The 15,738-nt window shown below is 44.6% G+C and overlaps 1 protein-coding gene across 13 annotated transcripts in view; it reads left to right on the forward strand.

Moving 5' to 3' along the window:
- LOC115207563 (inositol 1,4,5-trisphosphate receptor type 1) overlaps nt 1–15,738 on the forward strand; it is a 161,159-nt gene that overhangs the window by 69,951 nt on the left and 75,470 nt on the right. For 6 of the 13 annotated variants that reach the window (XM_029774752.1, XM_029774753.1, XM_029774756.1 and 3 more), the window contains 5 exons: nt 443–478; nt 6,587–6,628; nt 7,570–7,617; nt 8,790–8,919; nt 12,979–13,166. In XM_029774752.1, coding sequence (XP_029630612.1) covers nt 443–478; nt 6,587–6,628; nt 7,570–7,617; nt 8,790–8,919; nt 12,979–13,166 — 444 coding nt within the window. The remainder of the gene's footprint in view (nt 1–442; nt 479–6,586; nt 6,629–7,569; nt 7,618–8,789; nt 8,920–12,978; nt 13,167–15,738) is intronic. The other 7 variants (XM_029774760.1, XM_029774762.1, XM_029774761.1 and 4 more) reach the window with 4 other exon arrangements.

Consider the following 15,738-nt stretch of genomic DNA (forward strand, 5'->3'; position numbering starts at 1 on the left):
TTTCCTCTGCTGACCTGTGCCCATCCCAAGATACTGGGTGTACTCAGGTCTGTGATGGATGGGATGAGTCTTTTGGTTTGGTTTATAACCTACAGTAGCAGTTGCCCTTCTGCAGGAATAAGATGCCAAGGGTGTGTGTATATACGGTATCCTCCGTGCTATTCACAATCACACTGAGACACGCGCTTCAACAGTAATACACCATAAACACTAATACACCATTTATGTGCCAATGACTCTCTGTACTAATCTCTGATTAATGCACTTTGTTCTCTCTGCTGTTCTGTTGATACTTACAAATCCATTGCTTTGAGATGTAGTAACTTGTGTGTTTTTTACTAACTGATATGGTGTGTGTTTCTGTCCAACTGTCTGTTTCCAGCTGCCTCCCCTCCCCTTAACCCAGCTCTACTAACTCTGCCACTATACTCTTCTCTTCCAGCACATTGCCTTTGATGATGAGATGGATGTGGCTGAGGTTGATCATTTTCCTTCTTTTGTTTGATTTCTGTCTCATACTAGTGGTGTAGCTAGATGCGCCTGTGCTAGACGTTTTGCTGTATTATGTGCTGCTGACCTGAGTGAACTCTTCCCCATGCTCTCTCTGTGTCTGTCAGAGTAGCTGCCAGTTGCCGTGCGTTGTACTGTGTAACTGTGCCACCACTAGCATGCTATGAACTGTCTGGTAATGTTGCCAACTTGCCATTCTCCTATGTGTCTTTATTGTAGTCACCTGCTTGAAGTTTAGTTGCTGGTCGTTGTGTACTTCTGTTGTATGAGTGAGTCAGAAGTTGTGTGTCTTTTCAGAATGGACTTGCACATTGTCAAGCTTTTATTTTAGGAAACAGTGCATACAGACTGTAATGATAGACCACAACGAACAGAATGAGTCTACACATCAGTGGATGTAGCCATTTAGTACATAACTGGAACACAGTGATGGCGTTATGGTTCAGTCATAATGATGTACTTTCTAGCCCTAGCAGCTTTGGAATTTCTGTGGTGAAATACTTAATGGTGCCATTCCTTTCTCCATGTGCACATTTGTTTGTGTGCATTGCCTTTATTCATTTTTCCCCCTTATTGTGTTCAATGCACTGTCACTTAAGATGTACTGTCATTTGCAGTGCTACGCCATATAGTATATTTATATATCCTTTGAATGGGAAAAGGGGAGATGTTTATTGTGCAAACTGCAAGCAACTTTGAAACAAGTTCAATTCGGTTTGCAGCTTAATTCACCACTTTCTCCTCACAGAACTGAAGCTAGACAGAACAAATTCCTTTGGGAGATCAAGTGGTAGGCTATCTGAATGGAGGCAGGACATGAAGAGCCAGCACCCAGGGTTTGGCTTGAGGGGGGAGCAGCAAGGGGAAAGGTTGGTGTTGGGGTGTTGATCATACCCAGTCTCTCTTTGGATGGTGGTCAGAGGGACAGGGGCAGGGTGGTTGCCCCTAAGCTCCCCATCACCATTACCATAGCCGGTGTGTGAGTATTTATACACATGGAACTATCCCTTAAACGTAGTGGTGGAAACCAGATCATCCCCACATCCATAGAGGGTAACGGGGTGTTTGTGTGCGCAGGTGTCCTTGCTTTGCGCGTGTGTACTCTATATGTACATCAGGGAGTGTGTCTGTGCGTGCCCTAGAGGAAGTGGAAACTGCAGATATCCTCTTTCTTCCCTTTCATCTTGTACTGCGTCTGTTAAGGGACTTTCAGAAAGCCTGAGGCCAGTGCCATATGGGAGGGGCTAATGTGGCATCACATTCTCACTGATGTCATAGAACAGAACACCTCTTTAACTCAGAAGTTGTTCTATTATTATTCCCCTTCTCCATGTCAAAGCACCAGACTGTACAGGATACCCCATTGACCAAAACCTATATTGAGAAGGTATGACATTTAAGAGCACAACCTTCAACCACAGATGATATCCTTTTTTTTTAACCTTTAGAAGGTTTTGCTTAGTATTAGTTGCAGTATTACTGTAGTTATATTTTTGGTCACAACAACATCATCTAGTCAAAACTTGTATTGTCTAGTAAATGAGCATGTACACAAGATAGTAATGAGTTACAGCAGTAGAGACTGACTTCCTTTCAGAAGAAAAGGATAGCAAACAATGGAGTGAGAGAGACTGATAAGAAGGAGAGGTAAACACAGATATCAGGTAGACTGACTGTTGGAGAGTCTACGATCTGAGCTGTATGTCTGCCAGGAGGTCACATGCTCACATGAGTGTCTTCTCTCTCTTTTTCCTCCCTCCATTCCTCCCCCCAGTGTTATCCAGTGATGGAAATCCCCGGCTACTTCCCCTCCTAAGAAAGGGAGCGAACAGATAGACTACTTCTTTGTTGCCTGAACGGACCTTTCCCATTCGTAGTGTCTGAAGAATGTGTACACCCCACCCACACATCCGGCACGTGCATGGACCCTGGAGGGCCCCCCTATGGGACACAGTGTCCCAGGCTCCATGCTGATCCAAAGCCCACACTTCCCCTCCGCGGCAGAAACGGCAGCAGCAGCACTGGGCTGTCTGTCAGTTAGCTTTTAAATAAGCCCTGTGTTCAGCCCGCATTTCTGCTCTGCCTGACATGGCACCTCCTCTGTGGCGTACCCCGCTACAGGCCTGACATATAGTACAGTACTCCCCCTATTCATCTGGGAAGCACTGGGGACTGTAGGTCTGATCCTGTGTGTCTGTGTGTGTGCCGTGTGTCTCTTTCGCTCCTTTTCCTTGCTGTGTGTGTCCATGCCAGCTGATCGCTATCGTCTCATTATCCCTGGCGAAGTCGCTCTTTCTGTCCCCTCTCTATTTCTCCCTCTATACCAATCTGTTTCTCTCTGTCTCTCCCTCTTCTCTCCCCTCATGACTATTCTGCATCACTCAGTGCTGGTGTCCACTCTGCCTCAGTATGTCCCTGCTTGTCCTCAGCTATCCTCAGAGCTTCTGCAGTGTGTGTGAGGTGAGGGGACTCTAGTTGTTTCTCTGATCCCCTCCAACAGGGGAAACTATAGGCATTTCTGCTGGCCGTGCAGCTCTGTCCCAGTTTCCATGTAGCCTGCCTTCGTCCTGCACGATTCTTGGGCTCCTGCCAGCTCTCAGGCAGCGGTTACATAAGAGCGAACGTTATTTTTTCCCCTGGAATTCAGACTCTCCACTGATGTGTGACCTTCAGCAGTAATTGCCAGTAAAAGTGCGGCGGGGCTGTTTACTGAAAGACTGGCAGTGCCTCGTGTTGGGCGGCGCTGGGGCGAGCAAGGGAGCGTGGCAAGGGAGGGCAGGAGTACAGGGCATTGCACAGCCTACGCCTGTTAACTGTTTCAGGGTGGGGGGCACTGCACAGCCTACACCTGTTAACTGTTTCAGGGTGGGGGGCACTGTACAGCCTACACCTGTTAACTGTTTCAGGGTGGGGGGCATTGCACAGCCTACACCTGTTAACTGTTTCAGGGTGGGGGGCATTGCACAGCCTACACCTGTTAACTGTTTCAGGGTGGGAGGCACTGTACAGCCTACACCTGTTAACTGTTTCAGGACCACCTCTGGTCCAGGGAAGACCACTGATGTAATGGTGTCAGACAAGAACAAATGAAATAATCTCTCTGTCCTCCCCTTTATCCCCTATGATTATCCCCTCCACCTGCCTATTTACTGTACTCTCTAGGATATAATCTTCCATGCTAGGTGATATGAGGGGGATCAGCGAGGGATGGGGGCCAGGGACGGGTAGTTTATTGCTAGGGTGCCGATGACAGTCCTGTCACTAGACGAAAGGCCAGGCAGGTTATATAAAACAGAAAGAAGGGGGTGGTATCATTCATCTTCACACCTTGAGACAAGTGCAGAGACCGATGGAACCTCTGTGGTGGAATCCTTTCTTCTTTCCACTGCTGAAATGTGTCAGTAACTTACAGATGACCTTATGTTTGTAGTGATTCAGCCCATTATACTACTATATACTATACTACTATGTAGTCGACGTCATATAGTCTGAGAAACGTATAAGTGGAACCAATGTTGGCAGTCATGGGTCGAGCTGTGTCTAGGGCTGATGCCAGCAGTTCCATGGGGAATTATTGGCGACCCTGCCCCAGTAACTGTGCGTTCAAGATGGCTCTAACGCCCAGGAAGCGCTGATTCAAACTCACATTGAATGTCAAAATATATTAGTCACTCACAAAATAGGGAGTTTCGCTGAGCACCTTTCTTAATTTACTCCGGTTATGGCCTATATGTACTTCTAAAAAAGCAACCGGAAAAATGCTTCTTCGGCACCTGAAATGTTTGAGCTGTTGTAAATTTCCAATCTGTGCCTGCTTGTAAATGTTTATTGAAACCATTTTTGGAAGTACATACCGGCCGTAATGGGAGTATTTGAAGATAGTTACTCAGCGAAACTGCATATTTGGTGAGTAACTAATGTATTTTGACATTATAACTCAAGCAGAGCTGTCTAATGGGAGTTTGAATCTGAGCTTCCTGGGCGTTAGAGAGGAGACACATCATACTCATCGTTAACATCTCTAACACAGACACTTGGGCAGGTCGACCCCAGCCTTCAGCTCACTGGAAAATGGAAGACAAATCAGGTCCGATGAGGACCGTAATGAATGTCATTCTCCACCACTCAAAATGTGACGAATGGGAAATACACTTGAAAGTAACTCTATGACGTTGTGATTGAATTGAATTAGACAAGTGAATCAAGGTTGACACATTTGAGCCTTGTTTGCATGCATCATCCTTTTTCCTGTGGATATTGATGTTTACGTAAAGAGGGGCCTGATAAGGGGAGATTCTTGTCTAGTCTAACAATTACTCAGTCAGCATGACTGGGCTACTGGGTCAGAGTCAACCCCACTGTGATCTGTCTCTCTGCCTTTTCACTTTGCACCATTTCAATGTATCACATCTGTCTACTCCTTCTAAAGGTCCTTTTTAACAAGGTGTTTAAGCAAGAATTTGAGTATGAGTCTGAGTGTCAGCTGAGGTGTTGTTTTTTTTTGTTTGTGATGTTTGTGTTCATGCTTTTTTTCCATTTGCATGTATTATTATGCCCTGTATCACTTATACACTATATATACAAAGTATGTGGACACCCTTTCAAATTGGTGGATTCGGCTATTTTAGCCACAGCCATTGTGGGCAGGTGTATAAAATTGAGCACACAGGCATGAAATTTCCATTGACAAACATTGGCAGTAGAATGGCCTTACTGAAGAGCTCAGTGACTTTCAATGTGGCACCGTCATAAGATGCCACCTTTCCAATAAGTTAGTTCCTCAAATGTCAGCCCTGCTAAAGCTGCCCCGGTCAACTGTAAGTGTTGTTATTGTGAAGTGGAAATATCTAAGAGTAATAATGGCTCAGCCGCGAAGTGGTAGGCCACACAAGCTCACAGAACGGGATCGCCGAGTGTTGAAGTGCATAGCGCATAAAAATTGTCTGTCCTCGGTTGCAACAGTCACTACCGAGTTCCAGTAAGGCCATTCTACTGCCAATGTTTGTCTATGGAGATTTCATGGTTGTGTGCTCAATTTTATACACCTGTCTCGGGCTGTTTTTCATGGTTCGGGCTAGCCCCCACCATGCTATAGCATACAATAACATTCTAGATGATTCTGTGCTTCCAACTTTGTGGCAAAAGTTTGGGGAAGGCCCATTCCTATTTCAGCATGACATTGTGCACAAAGCGAGGTCCATACAGAAATGTTTTGTCGAGATTGGTGTGGAAGAACTTGACTGTCCTGCACAGAGCCCTGACCTCAACCCCATTGAACGTCTTTGGGATGAATTGGAACGCCGACTGCAAGCCAGGTCTAATCACCCAACATCAGTGCCTGACCTCACTAATGCTCTTGTGGCTGAATGGAAGCAAGTCCCTGCAGTAATGTTCCAACATCTAGTGGAAAGCCTTCCCAGAAGAGGGGAGGCTGTTACAGTAGCAAAGGGGGACCAACTCCATATTAATGTCCTTGATATTGGAATGAGATGTTTGACGAGCAGGTGTCCACATACCTTTGTTCATGTAGTGTACTTCCTTCATGCCACTAAAAGCCATACCTGCAAGTCTGATTTGTCCGTCGTAACCCCTTAGTCCTTCATGTTAAGACGTGAAATTTTGAATCCTTTCACATAAAAAACTAAACAGTACATTTGTACATGCAAGGAACTGTGCGAAAGCATTGGCATGTGAACACAAGGAGCGTAGAATAGTGATGACACAGACAAGATCTCCAATAACCACAGAAACTTAGCATACTATAGATACGTTAGATAAGGGCATGTTTGTTGTCCCCTTGCTTCTCCATGGCTGGCTTTGAGTCATGCGCTTTTATTACTGTCGGGCACATGACAGGCCAACTGATTAACTGTAACCAGCCAGATGGGCAGGGAGCTTCTTTGCAAAGCAGCATGGCCTTGCATCGGTCTGTTTGCACTTTGAGGCAGGTGACCTGAGAGCTGCCTGAGGTTAATTTGCTCAGGGAGACTTCTGCTCTTTGTAGCAACAACATGACTAACTGTGGTCTAAGCCACACCTTGACTAACCCAGACCTTTTATATATCTATCCAATCAGCTGGCCCCTCCGCCGGCTGAGCCAGACGTTCCTGCTGCAGATGTGAGTTCAACAGCCATATTGGCCCTGGGCCTCAGCATATGGGTTGTTGTTGAATATACTGTAGATGGTAGATTGTCCGTCCTCTACGTTGTGGTGACTGCATACCATTACAGTAGTCATCACTCCTCCCCGCTCATCTAGATGGAACAAGTCAAATCCTTCCCCACGTCTTTCCTTTTTCAGGTCCGACTCACCAAAACACACATAACAAACGCCAATGTTTCCAACATATGTTTGTCCCTCTCTCCCTCCCTCTGTCCATCCCTCCATCCCAGTCCAGTTTCCTGACCCTCTTTCTGCAGGGTTTTGGAACTGCGCGCTGGGTGTTTTTCCACGGCAGATGGGAACATGGGTTTACACTGTGTCCGTGGCATTACTAGCACACAACACTGACTCCATTATGTAACCTGGATAGGGCTGGGTTTTTTCTCATGGTTTGAGTTGTGTTTCTGCCCCTGGCAGCTTCTCGCTACCTTCTGTAATTAACATGGTTTCATTTGTGTGACGACTGCAAAGTAACAAGGGAGATACTCGGACCTGTACAGTTTATCGGTTGAAATGTATCCAATATCAAAGGAGTGAGCAGCAATATTTAAGCCTTGTTTAATATTGTTAACGTAAGTGTTTCAAATGAAAATGAATCCTGAGATGTAAAGGGTTTTAAATGAATGGCCTTTTGTTCCAGCAGCAAGCCAACTTATGTTATTAGTTTTTTTTCTCTCGTCTCTAAGCCTGCATGGTTATGTTCCTACCCCACATCCACCCCAACACACCACCCACCTCCCTCTGTTAACTGCATGATGTCATTTGGCCCAGTTCCCTGCATGTCAGGAAAGTGACTAATGTGCACAGTATTAACACCCCTCTTTTGTTTTGTTTTTGTTTTCCCTAATTTCCTTTTTGGACTTGATTTGCTTTCTGCTAACTCACCTCACCCTCAGGAGCTTGACCCCAACCAGCCCGAGAAGCAACTGGAGGACCAGAGGAGGGTAGGTAGAGTCCATTCTGGTCTGATCCTGTCTGGTCCAGTGTCCCCAACCCTGCTCTCTCTGGCCCACCATGGCTGGGCTGGTTGTCTTAATGCACTGATGCACCACTCTGCCCTAGCCTGCAGCCACTCTGCTTCCACAGCATGCCCACCTACTCACAGGGTTACCCCCCTACTAACTAACTGGACACTGGGTGTGAGTGTCAATGGGTTTCAAGAGGAATATACAAAACTGATATGTATAATATGAGTTGGAACATTCCGAAGCTCATGCAATACCAGGTATCGATGGAACTGCAGTTTGGATGTAAGTTATCTAAGTAACAGAAGGTTGGGCTACAGTAAGAAGGTCATACCAAGGATGATTTAGCGATTTTATTTAGAATTTTACGACTCCTTGAAATATTACAAATATATAAAAAAAATATTTGATGAAAATGTTCATTTGGCCTTACTTCTATTAGCCCATACAAATGCATTGAATAAAAGTTTCACTACATGGAACAACAGATAGTCCCAAAAGAAAATCAAAAGAAAGAAGTGTCTTTCCTATATCTGTGAGATATAAGAAAGATCAGGATTTATTACATTTTTTTATTAGATTTTTATTTATTTAACCCATTATTTTTGGCACTAAACTGTCTCCATACTGTATATACTTCCATACATTTTTTCAACGGGTACCGGTGGTCTTCAGACGAGTCTTGTGAGGTATCCTAGAGCAAAACAACCGACGTGTTCGTGAGAGTATCATCTTCCCACAGAGGGGTCTTAGTGTGTAGCCCAACTTTTTGGCTGCTACAGACAGAAGTTGGCAGATCGGCTGTACCGACTTGAGACGAGTCCCAAACGCTTGTAGAGCAAAATGGAGAACACTATTGTGTTTGTGACAGTCTCATCTTTCCATAGAGGGGTCATAATAGTTTGTAGGCCAAACCGTTTGGACCCTCTAGCTCTGTCACCTTTCACTGTAGATGGAGGAGTGGTGCGGTGGATTGAGATGCATCCAATGTAAAAAAAACGGATATATCTCTAGCTTAAACTGACAGATTTTATGGGGATTCTTTTGTATTATGTTAATTAAATGTCCGAGAGGGCGCAGACATCGACTCTAGGGTTAATCTCATGATGATGATGTAGTCTCCATCCTCTGATATCACCTCTTTCCACCAGGGTGAAGCCCTGAGGCAGATTCTGGTGAATCGTTACTATGGGAACATAAAGCCTGGGGCCAGAAGAGACAGTGTGACGACGTTCATCAATGGTCCTGTCCCCCCTGGAACAGAAGGGAAACCTCGAGCAGGTACCTGTCTGTCTCTGTATCTCTGTGACACTCTGTATCTGTTTGTCTGAACTGGCTGACGTATACAGTGGAGTCATTTTGAAACCTATATTTTTTACTTTTTATACAAAATATTTTTCTCTCAGCAATTGGATTAGCATAAAATAATATGAATATGTATACATATACAGTTGAAGTCGGAAGTTTACATACACCTTAGCTAAATACATTTAAACTTAGTTTTTCACAATTCCTGACTAAATCCTAGTAAAAATCCCCTGTCTTAGGTCAGTTAGGATCACCACTTTATTTTAAGAATGTGAAATGTCAGAGTAATAGTAGAGAGAATGATTTATTTCAGCTTTTATTTCTTTCATCACATTCCCAATGGGTCAGAAGTTTACATACACTCAATTAGTATTTGGTAGCATTGCCTTTAAATTGTTTAACTTGGGTCAAACGTTTCGGGTAGCCTTCCACAACCTTCCAAAAATAAGTTGGGTGAATTTTGGCCCATTCCTCCTGACAGAGCTGGTGTAACTGAGTCAGGTTTGTAGGCCTCCTTGCTCGCACACGCTTGTTAAGTTCTGCCCACAAATGTTCTATAGGATTGAGGTCAGGGCGTTGTGATGGCCACTCCAATACCTTGACTTTTTTGTCCTTAAGCCATTTTGCCACAACTTTGGAGGTATGCTTGGGGTCATTGTCCATTTGGAAGACCCATTTGCGACCAAGCTTTAACTTCCTGACTGATGTCTTGAGATGTTGCTTCAATATATCCATCCTCATGATGCCATCTATTTTGTGAAGTGTACCAGTCCCTCCTGCAGCAAAGCACCCCCACAACATGATGCTGCCAACCCCGTGCTTCACGGTTGGGATGGGGTTCTTTGGCTTGCAAGCATCCCCCTTTTTCCTCCAAACATGACGATGGTCATTACAGCCAAACAGTTCTATTTTTGTTTCATCAGACCAGAGGACATTTCTTCAATGATCTTTGGCCCCATGTGCAGTTGCAAACCGTAGTCTGGCTTTTTTTATGGGGGTTTTGGAGCAGTGGCTTCTTCCTTGCTGAGCGGCCTTTCAGGTCGATATAGGACTCGTTTTACTGTGGATATAGATACTTTTGTACCTGTTTCCTCCAGCATCTTCACAAGGTCCTTTGCTGTTGTTCTGGGATTGATTTGCACTTTTCTCACCAAAGTATGTTCATCTCTAGGAGACAGAACGCATCTCCTTCCTGAGCGGTATATATATATATATATATATATATATATATATATATATATATATATATATATATATATATATATATATATATATATATATATATATATATATATATATATATACATATATATATACATATATACATATATATATACATATATACACACAGTACCAGTCAAGAGTTTGGACACATCTACTCTTTCAAGGGTTTTTCTTTATTTTTACTATTTTATCTGCTGTATAATAATAGTGAAGACATCAAAACTATGAAATAACACATATGGAATCATGTAGTAACCAAAAAAGTGTTAAACAAATCAAAATAGATTTTATATTTGAGATCCTTCAAAGTAGCCACCCTTTGCCTCGATGATAGCTTTGCACGCTCTTGGCATTCTCTCAACCAGCTTCATTAGGTCATAATGCAGCTTCATAATGCATTTTAATTAACAGGTGTGCCTTCTTAAAAGTTAATTTGTGTAAATTCTTTCCTTCTTAATGCGTTTAAGCCAATCAGTTGTGTTGTGACAAGGTAGGGGTGATATACAGAAGATAGCCCTATTTGGTAAACGACCATGTCCATATTATGGCAAGAACAGCTCAAATAAGCAAAGAGAATTGACAGTCCATCACTACTTTAAGACATGAAGGTCAGTCAAGCCCGAAAATGTCAAGAACTTTGAAAGTTTCTTCAAGTGCAGATGCAAAAACCATCAAGTGCTATGATGAAACTGGCTCTCATTAGGACCGCCACAGGTAAGGAAGACCCAGAGTTACCTCTGCTGCAGAGGATAAGTTCATTAGAGTTACCAGCCTCAGATATTACAATAAATGCTTCACAGAGTTCAAGTAACAGACACATCTCAACATCAACTGTTCAGAGGAGACTTCGTGAATCAGGCCTTCATGGTTGATTTGCTGCAAAGAAACCTCTACTAAAGGACACCAATAATAAGAAAATAATTGCTTGGGCCAAGAAACATGAGCAATGGACATTAGACCGGTGGAAATCTGTCCTTTGGTCTGATGACTCCAAATTTGAGATTTGTGAGACCCAGAGTTGGTGAAAGGATGATCTTTGCATGTGTGGTTCCCACCGTGAAGCATGGAGGAGGAGGTGTGATTGTGTGGGCTTTACAGGTGACACTGTCAGTGATTTATTTAGAATTCAAGGCACACTTTTAAAGTTTCCTGAAGTGCAGTCGCAAAAACCATAAAGTGCTATGATGAAACTGGCTCTCATGAGGACCGCCACAGGAATGGAAGACCCAGAGTTACCTCTGCTGCAGAGGTTAAGTTCATTAGAGTTACCAGCCTCAGAAATTGCAGCCAAAATAAATGCTTGGCAGATTTAAAGTAAGAGACACATCAACAATTCAAGGCACACTTAACCAGCAGGGCTACAACAGCATTATGCAGCAATACACCATCCCATCTGGTTTGGGCTTAGTGGGACTATCATTTGTTTTTCAACAGGACAATGACCCAACACATCTCCAGGCTGTGTAAGGGCTATTTGACCAAGAAGGAGAGTGATGGAGTGCTGCATCAGATGACCTGGCCTCCACAATCACCTGACCTCAACCAAATTGAGATGGTTTGGGATGAGTCGGACCGCAGAGTGAAGGAAAAGCAGCCAACAAGTACTCAGCATATGTGGGAACTCCTTCAAGACTGTTGGAAAAGCGTTCCAGGTGAAGTTGGTTGAGAGAATGCCAAGAGTGTGCAAAGTTGTCATCAAAGGGTGGCTATTTGAAGAATCTCAAATATAAAATCTATTTTGATTTGTTTATCACTTTTGTGGTTACTACATGATTCCATATGTGTTATTTCATAGTTTTGATGTCTTCACTATTATTCTACAATGTAGAACATAGTAAAATAAAGAAAAACCCTTGAATGAGTAGGTGTTCTAAAACTTTTGACCGGTAGCTTGTGTGTATATATATATATTTTTTTTTTTGTATACAATATAGCTCATCTTTATCAAGGGACCCCACTGTACATCTCAATACGTCAGAATATTAAAGCTTGTTGAAGTGTAACAGACTCTAATCAGGATGATGAGTCATGGTTGGTCTCTTCTCCACACCTGGAGAATAGGAATGAGTTTCTTCCTGTTCACGTTTGTGTCTGCCTGCCTGCCCCCACCATGTCCGCCATTAAGACTTTGGACCCAGGCTCTGTCCCTCAGCATTTGAGCACTCTCCTCTGACTGAGCCAAGCCGTGCTGTTGCCAGGCGACCAGAGAGACGAGCTCTTGATTAGAATGTTTCGTGGAGTGTGGACACCTGCTCCCACAGCCAGAGAGTGGCCCTCTGAGTAACATTATCACACATCTGCGTCCTTGTGTGGCTGGAGCAGGTGTCATCACTGGACAAGGCTAGCTAGTCTTAGCTAAGAAATACATCTATTTTCAAGACATGGAATGATCATCACTATACTTTTGGCATCCTGTTTTTGATTTAGTTTAGAGATCATATCCATCAAGATTCAACTCATTAAATGATAAGAAAATTATGCAGTGAATCAATGAACAGGAAAGAGACAGACTGACTTCTTTAATCTGCCCGTCTAGCAATCCTCTTGAGTGAGGAAATCCCTGTGAGATGATGGAATTGTACTTTTACTCTCATTTACAATGACAGGTTCTCATGTCTGTCTGTCTGTCTGTCTGTCTGTCTGTCTGTCTGTCTGTCTGTCTGTCTGTCTGTCTGTCTGTCTGTCTGTCTGTCTGTCTGTCTGTCTGTCTGTCTGTCTGTCTGTCTGTCTGTGTCTTTCTTGGTCTGGCTCTTGATGACTAGCTGCCTGTCTCGCTCTCCCCGTCTCTCTCTCCCTGTCCCTCCCCAGTGGTGAGTTCAGGGGCGGCCGCGGCCCGAGGGGAGCTGACCCTGCATGAGGTCCAGTGCCGTCTGGATAAAGAGGGTGCGTCCGACCTGGTAATTGACCTCATCATGAACGCCACGAGCGACCGTATCTTCCAGGAGAGCATCCTATTGGCCATCGCCCTGCTGGAGGGCGGGAACACGGTCATCCAGGTGAGAATTAACCTGTGCTAGGGGCACAATGTGATATGAGTAGAACATGTTAGAGAAGAGGTAGAGTGGGAGAGACTGGGCCCAGAGGAGGAGAGCAAGAAGTGGAGGCAGAGCAGGAACTAATGGTCTGTCTGCTGGGAGAGGTCCAAGCTCTAAGCTCTGAATAGCTCCCCAATGCGTCACTACCTTCCCTCCTCTCAGCCAGCCAGAAAGGGTTGCTATGGCAACAAAACCAATTACTTCTCTGACCGCACAGCAAGGTTAAGAGAGGAACATGGGGATAGTGGTGGGGAGCGGGGTGGCTGATTGTTGGGCAGTTACGTTTTCTTACTTTGCACCTGCGTTTTTTGAGTGTGTGTATCTCTGTGTGAGCTAATGCGTTAACAGGCCTGTTACGTAGTAGGGCTTGTATTTGTATAGTGGTTTTACCTGATGAACCCTGGCTTGGCTTCCCACTGCACAGGCAGTTTACTCAAAGGAACTCACATATGACTCCTGTTATATAACTACAGCATGTCACTGGCTGAATAATGCAGAGACCACAGAGCCTTATTAACTGCGTCTCACTGTGCAGTATGAACAAGGAGAGGGGGAGCAGCCCTGGGAGCCAAATGTTCTAGACAGACCAGACACCTGTAGAAAACCACACCCTAGTTTGTAGTCCTCCATCCCACTGTCTCACCTCACACAGATCCACATATCACACACATACACACCCAGGGCAGCTGTTTGTATGTAGATCTGTGGAGTGTTTTGGTCAGGTTAGGGTTCAAAAGGCTACATGTCTTCCTCTTTTCCTGATAGTAGATAACAGTGGGTGTGTGCCATGAGTATGTATTTCTTTTGGCATTGTGGCGATGCGCCCTGTGAAGTTTGGGTTAATATTTGCAAAGTCATCTGTGTTTTGTGTGTGTGTGTGTGTGTGTGTGTGTGTGTGTGTGTGTGTGTGTGTTTGGTTGGTGGTTACCAACCTCATGCAAAAGTGTTCATTCTGAAGAGTTTCTGACTGCAGTGTGGGTGTGTGAGAGAATTGAGCAGGGGAATTACTGTCATTACTCATTAAGACTTCTATTGTAAGGGGATCGCTGGTCCTCATGCCTTTTTTAGTTGAAGCATAATTTACTCCCACTCTTAAACACCATTATGCTGTCCTGCACACCCAATGGGGCATTGGAAAGGACCTCCCTGCAGGAAAACATTACAGGTAGTTGTCAGGGAAAGAGATTGGCAGGATAATGTATAATATGGATGGGGTGGAGGTGGGGTTCTCTCACTGTAGCCAAGGAGCCTGCACAACTTCACACAGGGCTTCTTGCTTTCGTAATCCCAGATTGTTTTTTCACTCACAATTTGCAGGGGACAAGTCAGCTTTGTTGCAGGATCCCGTATGGTGCTGAGTGAATCATATCAGCAGTCGCATCACATTTCTGTCTCTTAGAAAATGCTGGACCTCTCTTCAATGACAAAAAGGCTGTTGATGTCAAATTTTTTGTGGTAATCTGGGGCAGTCGCCAGGCCAACGAGAAAGAGGGAGGGAAGGAGGGAGTAGTATGAAGGGCCAGTAGTATGAAGGACGAAAGGGAAAGAGCTGAGGTGAGCTGCAGCCCTGAGCTGTATGTGCCAGCCCTGCAGGGGGATAGAGGAAGTGCGTTATTGAAAACAAAGATGATTTATTTATATTTGCACACAAGAACATACAAAACAATTTGATAAGAGTTTAAAAGTCAAAAGAAAGGGCCTCCTGAGTGGCACAGCGGTCTAAGGCGTCACTACAGATCCGGGAGACCCATGAGGCAGCGCACAATTGGCCCAGCGTCGTCCGGGTTAGGACAGGGTTTGGCCGGCCGGGATGTCTTTGTCCAATCATGCTCTAGCTACTCCTCTGGTGGGCCTGGCGCATGCACGCTGACACGGTCACCAGGTGTACGGTGTTTCCTCCGACACATTGGTGTGGCTGGCTTCCGGGTTAAGCGAGCATTGTGTCAAGAAGCAGTGTGGCTTGGCAGGGTTGTGTTTCAGAGGATGCACGGCTCTCAACCTTCTCCTCTCCAGAGTCCGTGCGGGAGTTGCAGCGATGGGACAAGACTGTAATTACCAATTGGATGTCACGAAATTGGGGTGAAAAAGGGGTAAAAAGTTTTTTTTTTTTAAGGCAAATGAAAAGAGCATGTGCAGGAGAGGTAGAAAACACAGAGGTGTGTCAGGCCCCTCCCCCTTTCAAAATATTATATAATACAAATAAAACAGAAAAAGTATCCAGATTTTTAAGACTAAGAATATTATTTTGCAACCCAGGCAGGCTAAGGCTGTAGTATTGAGCCAACCAACCCTCAGGAGCACGGAAGCAGAGGCTTGTACTGTACATTGGCTACTGGTGGTCACCTGTATGGAGATATCTATCACCTGTGGCTAGTCCCGTTCAGAGCCTTAAAGTCAATGTAAGGCTCTGCTCCAGAGTAGACATACAGATAGGTCAGACAGTAGTGACTACTGCCAATTGGATTGTGACGCTCCTTGCTCTGTTTGGAAGGCTCTCTGACCCACGCTGGAAATTGATGCCCACACTATTGGC

This window comes from Salmo trutta, chromosome 14 (genome assembly GCF_901001165.1).
Source record: "Salmo trutta chromosome 14, fSalTru1.1, whole genome shotgun sequence".
In the NCBI taxonomy this organism is placed as follows: Eukaryota; Metazoa; Chordata; class Actinopteri; order Salmoniformes; family Salmonidae; genus Salmo; species Salmo trutta.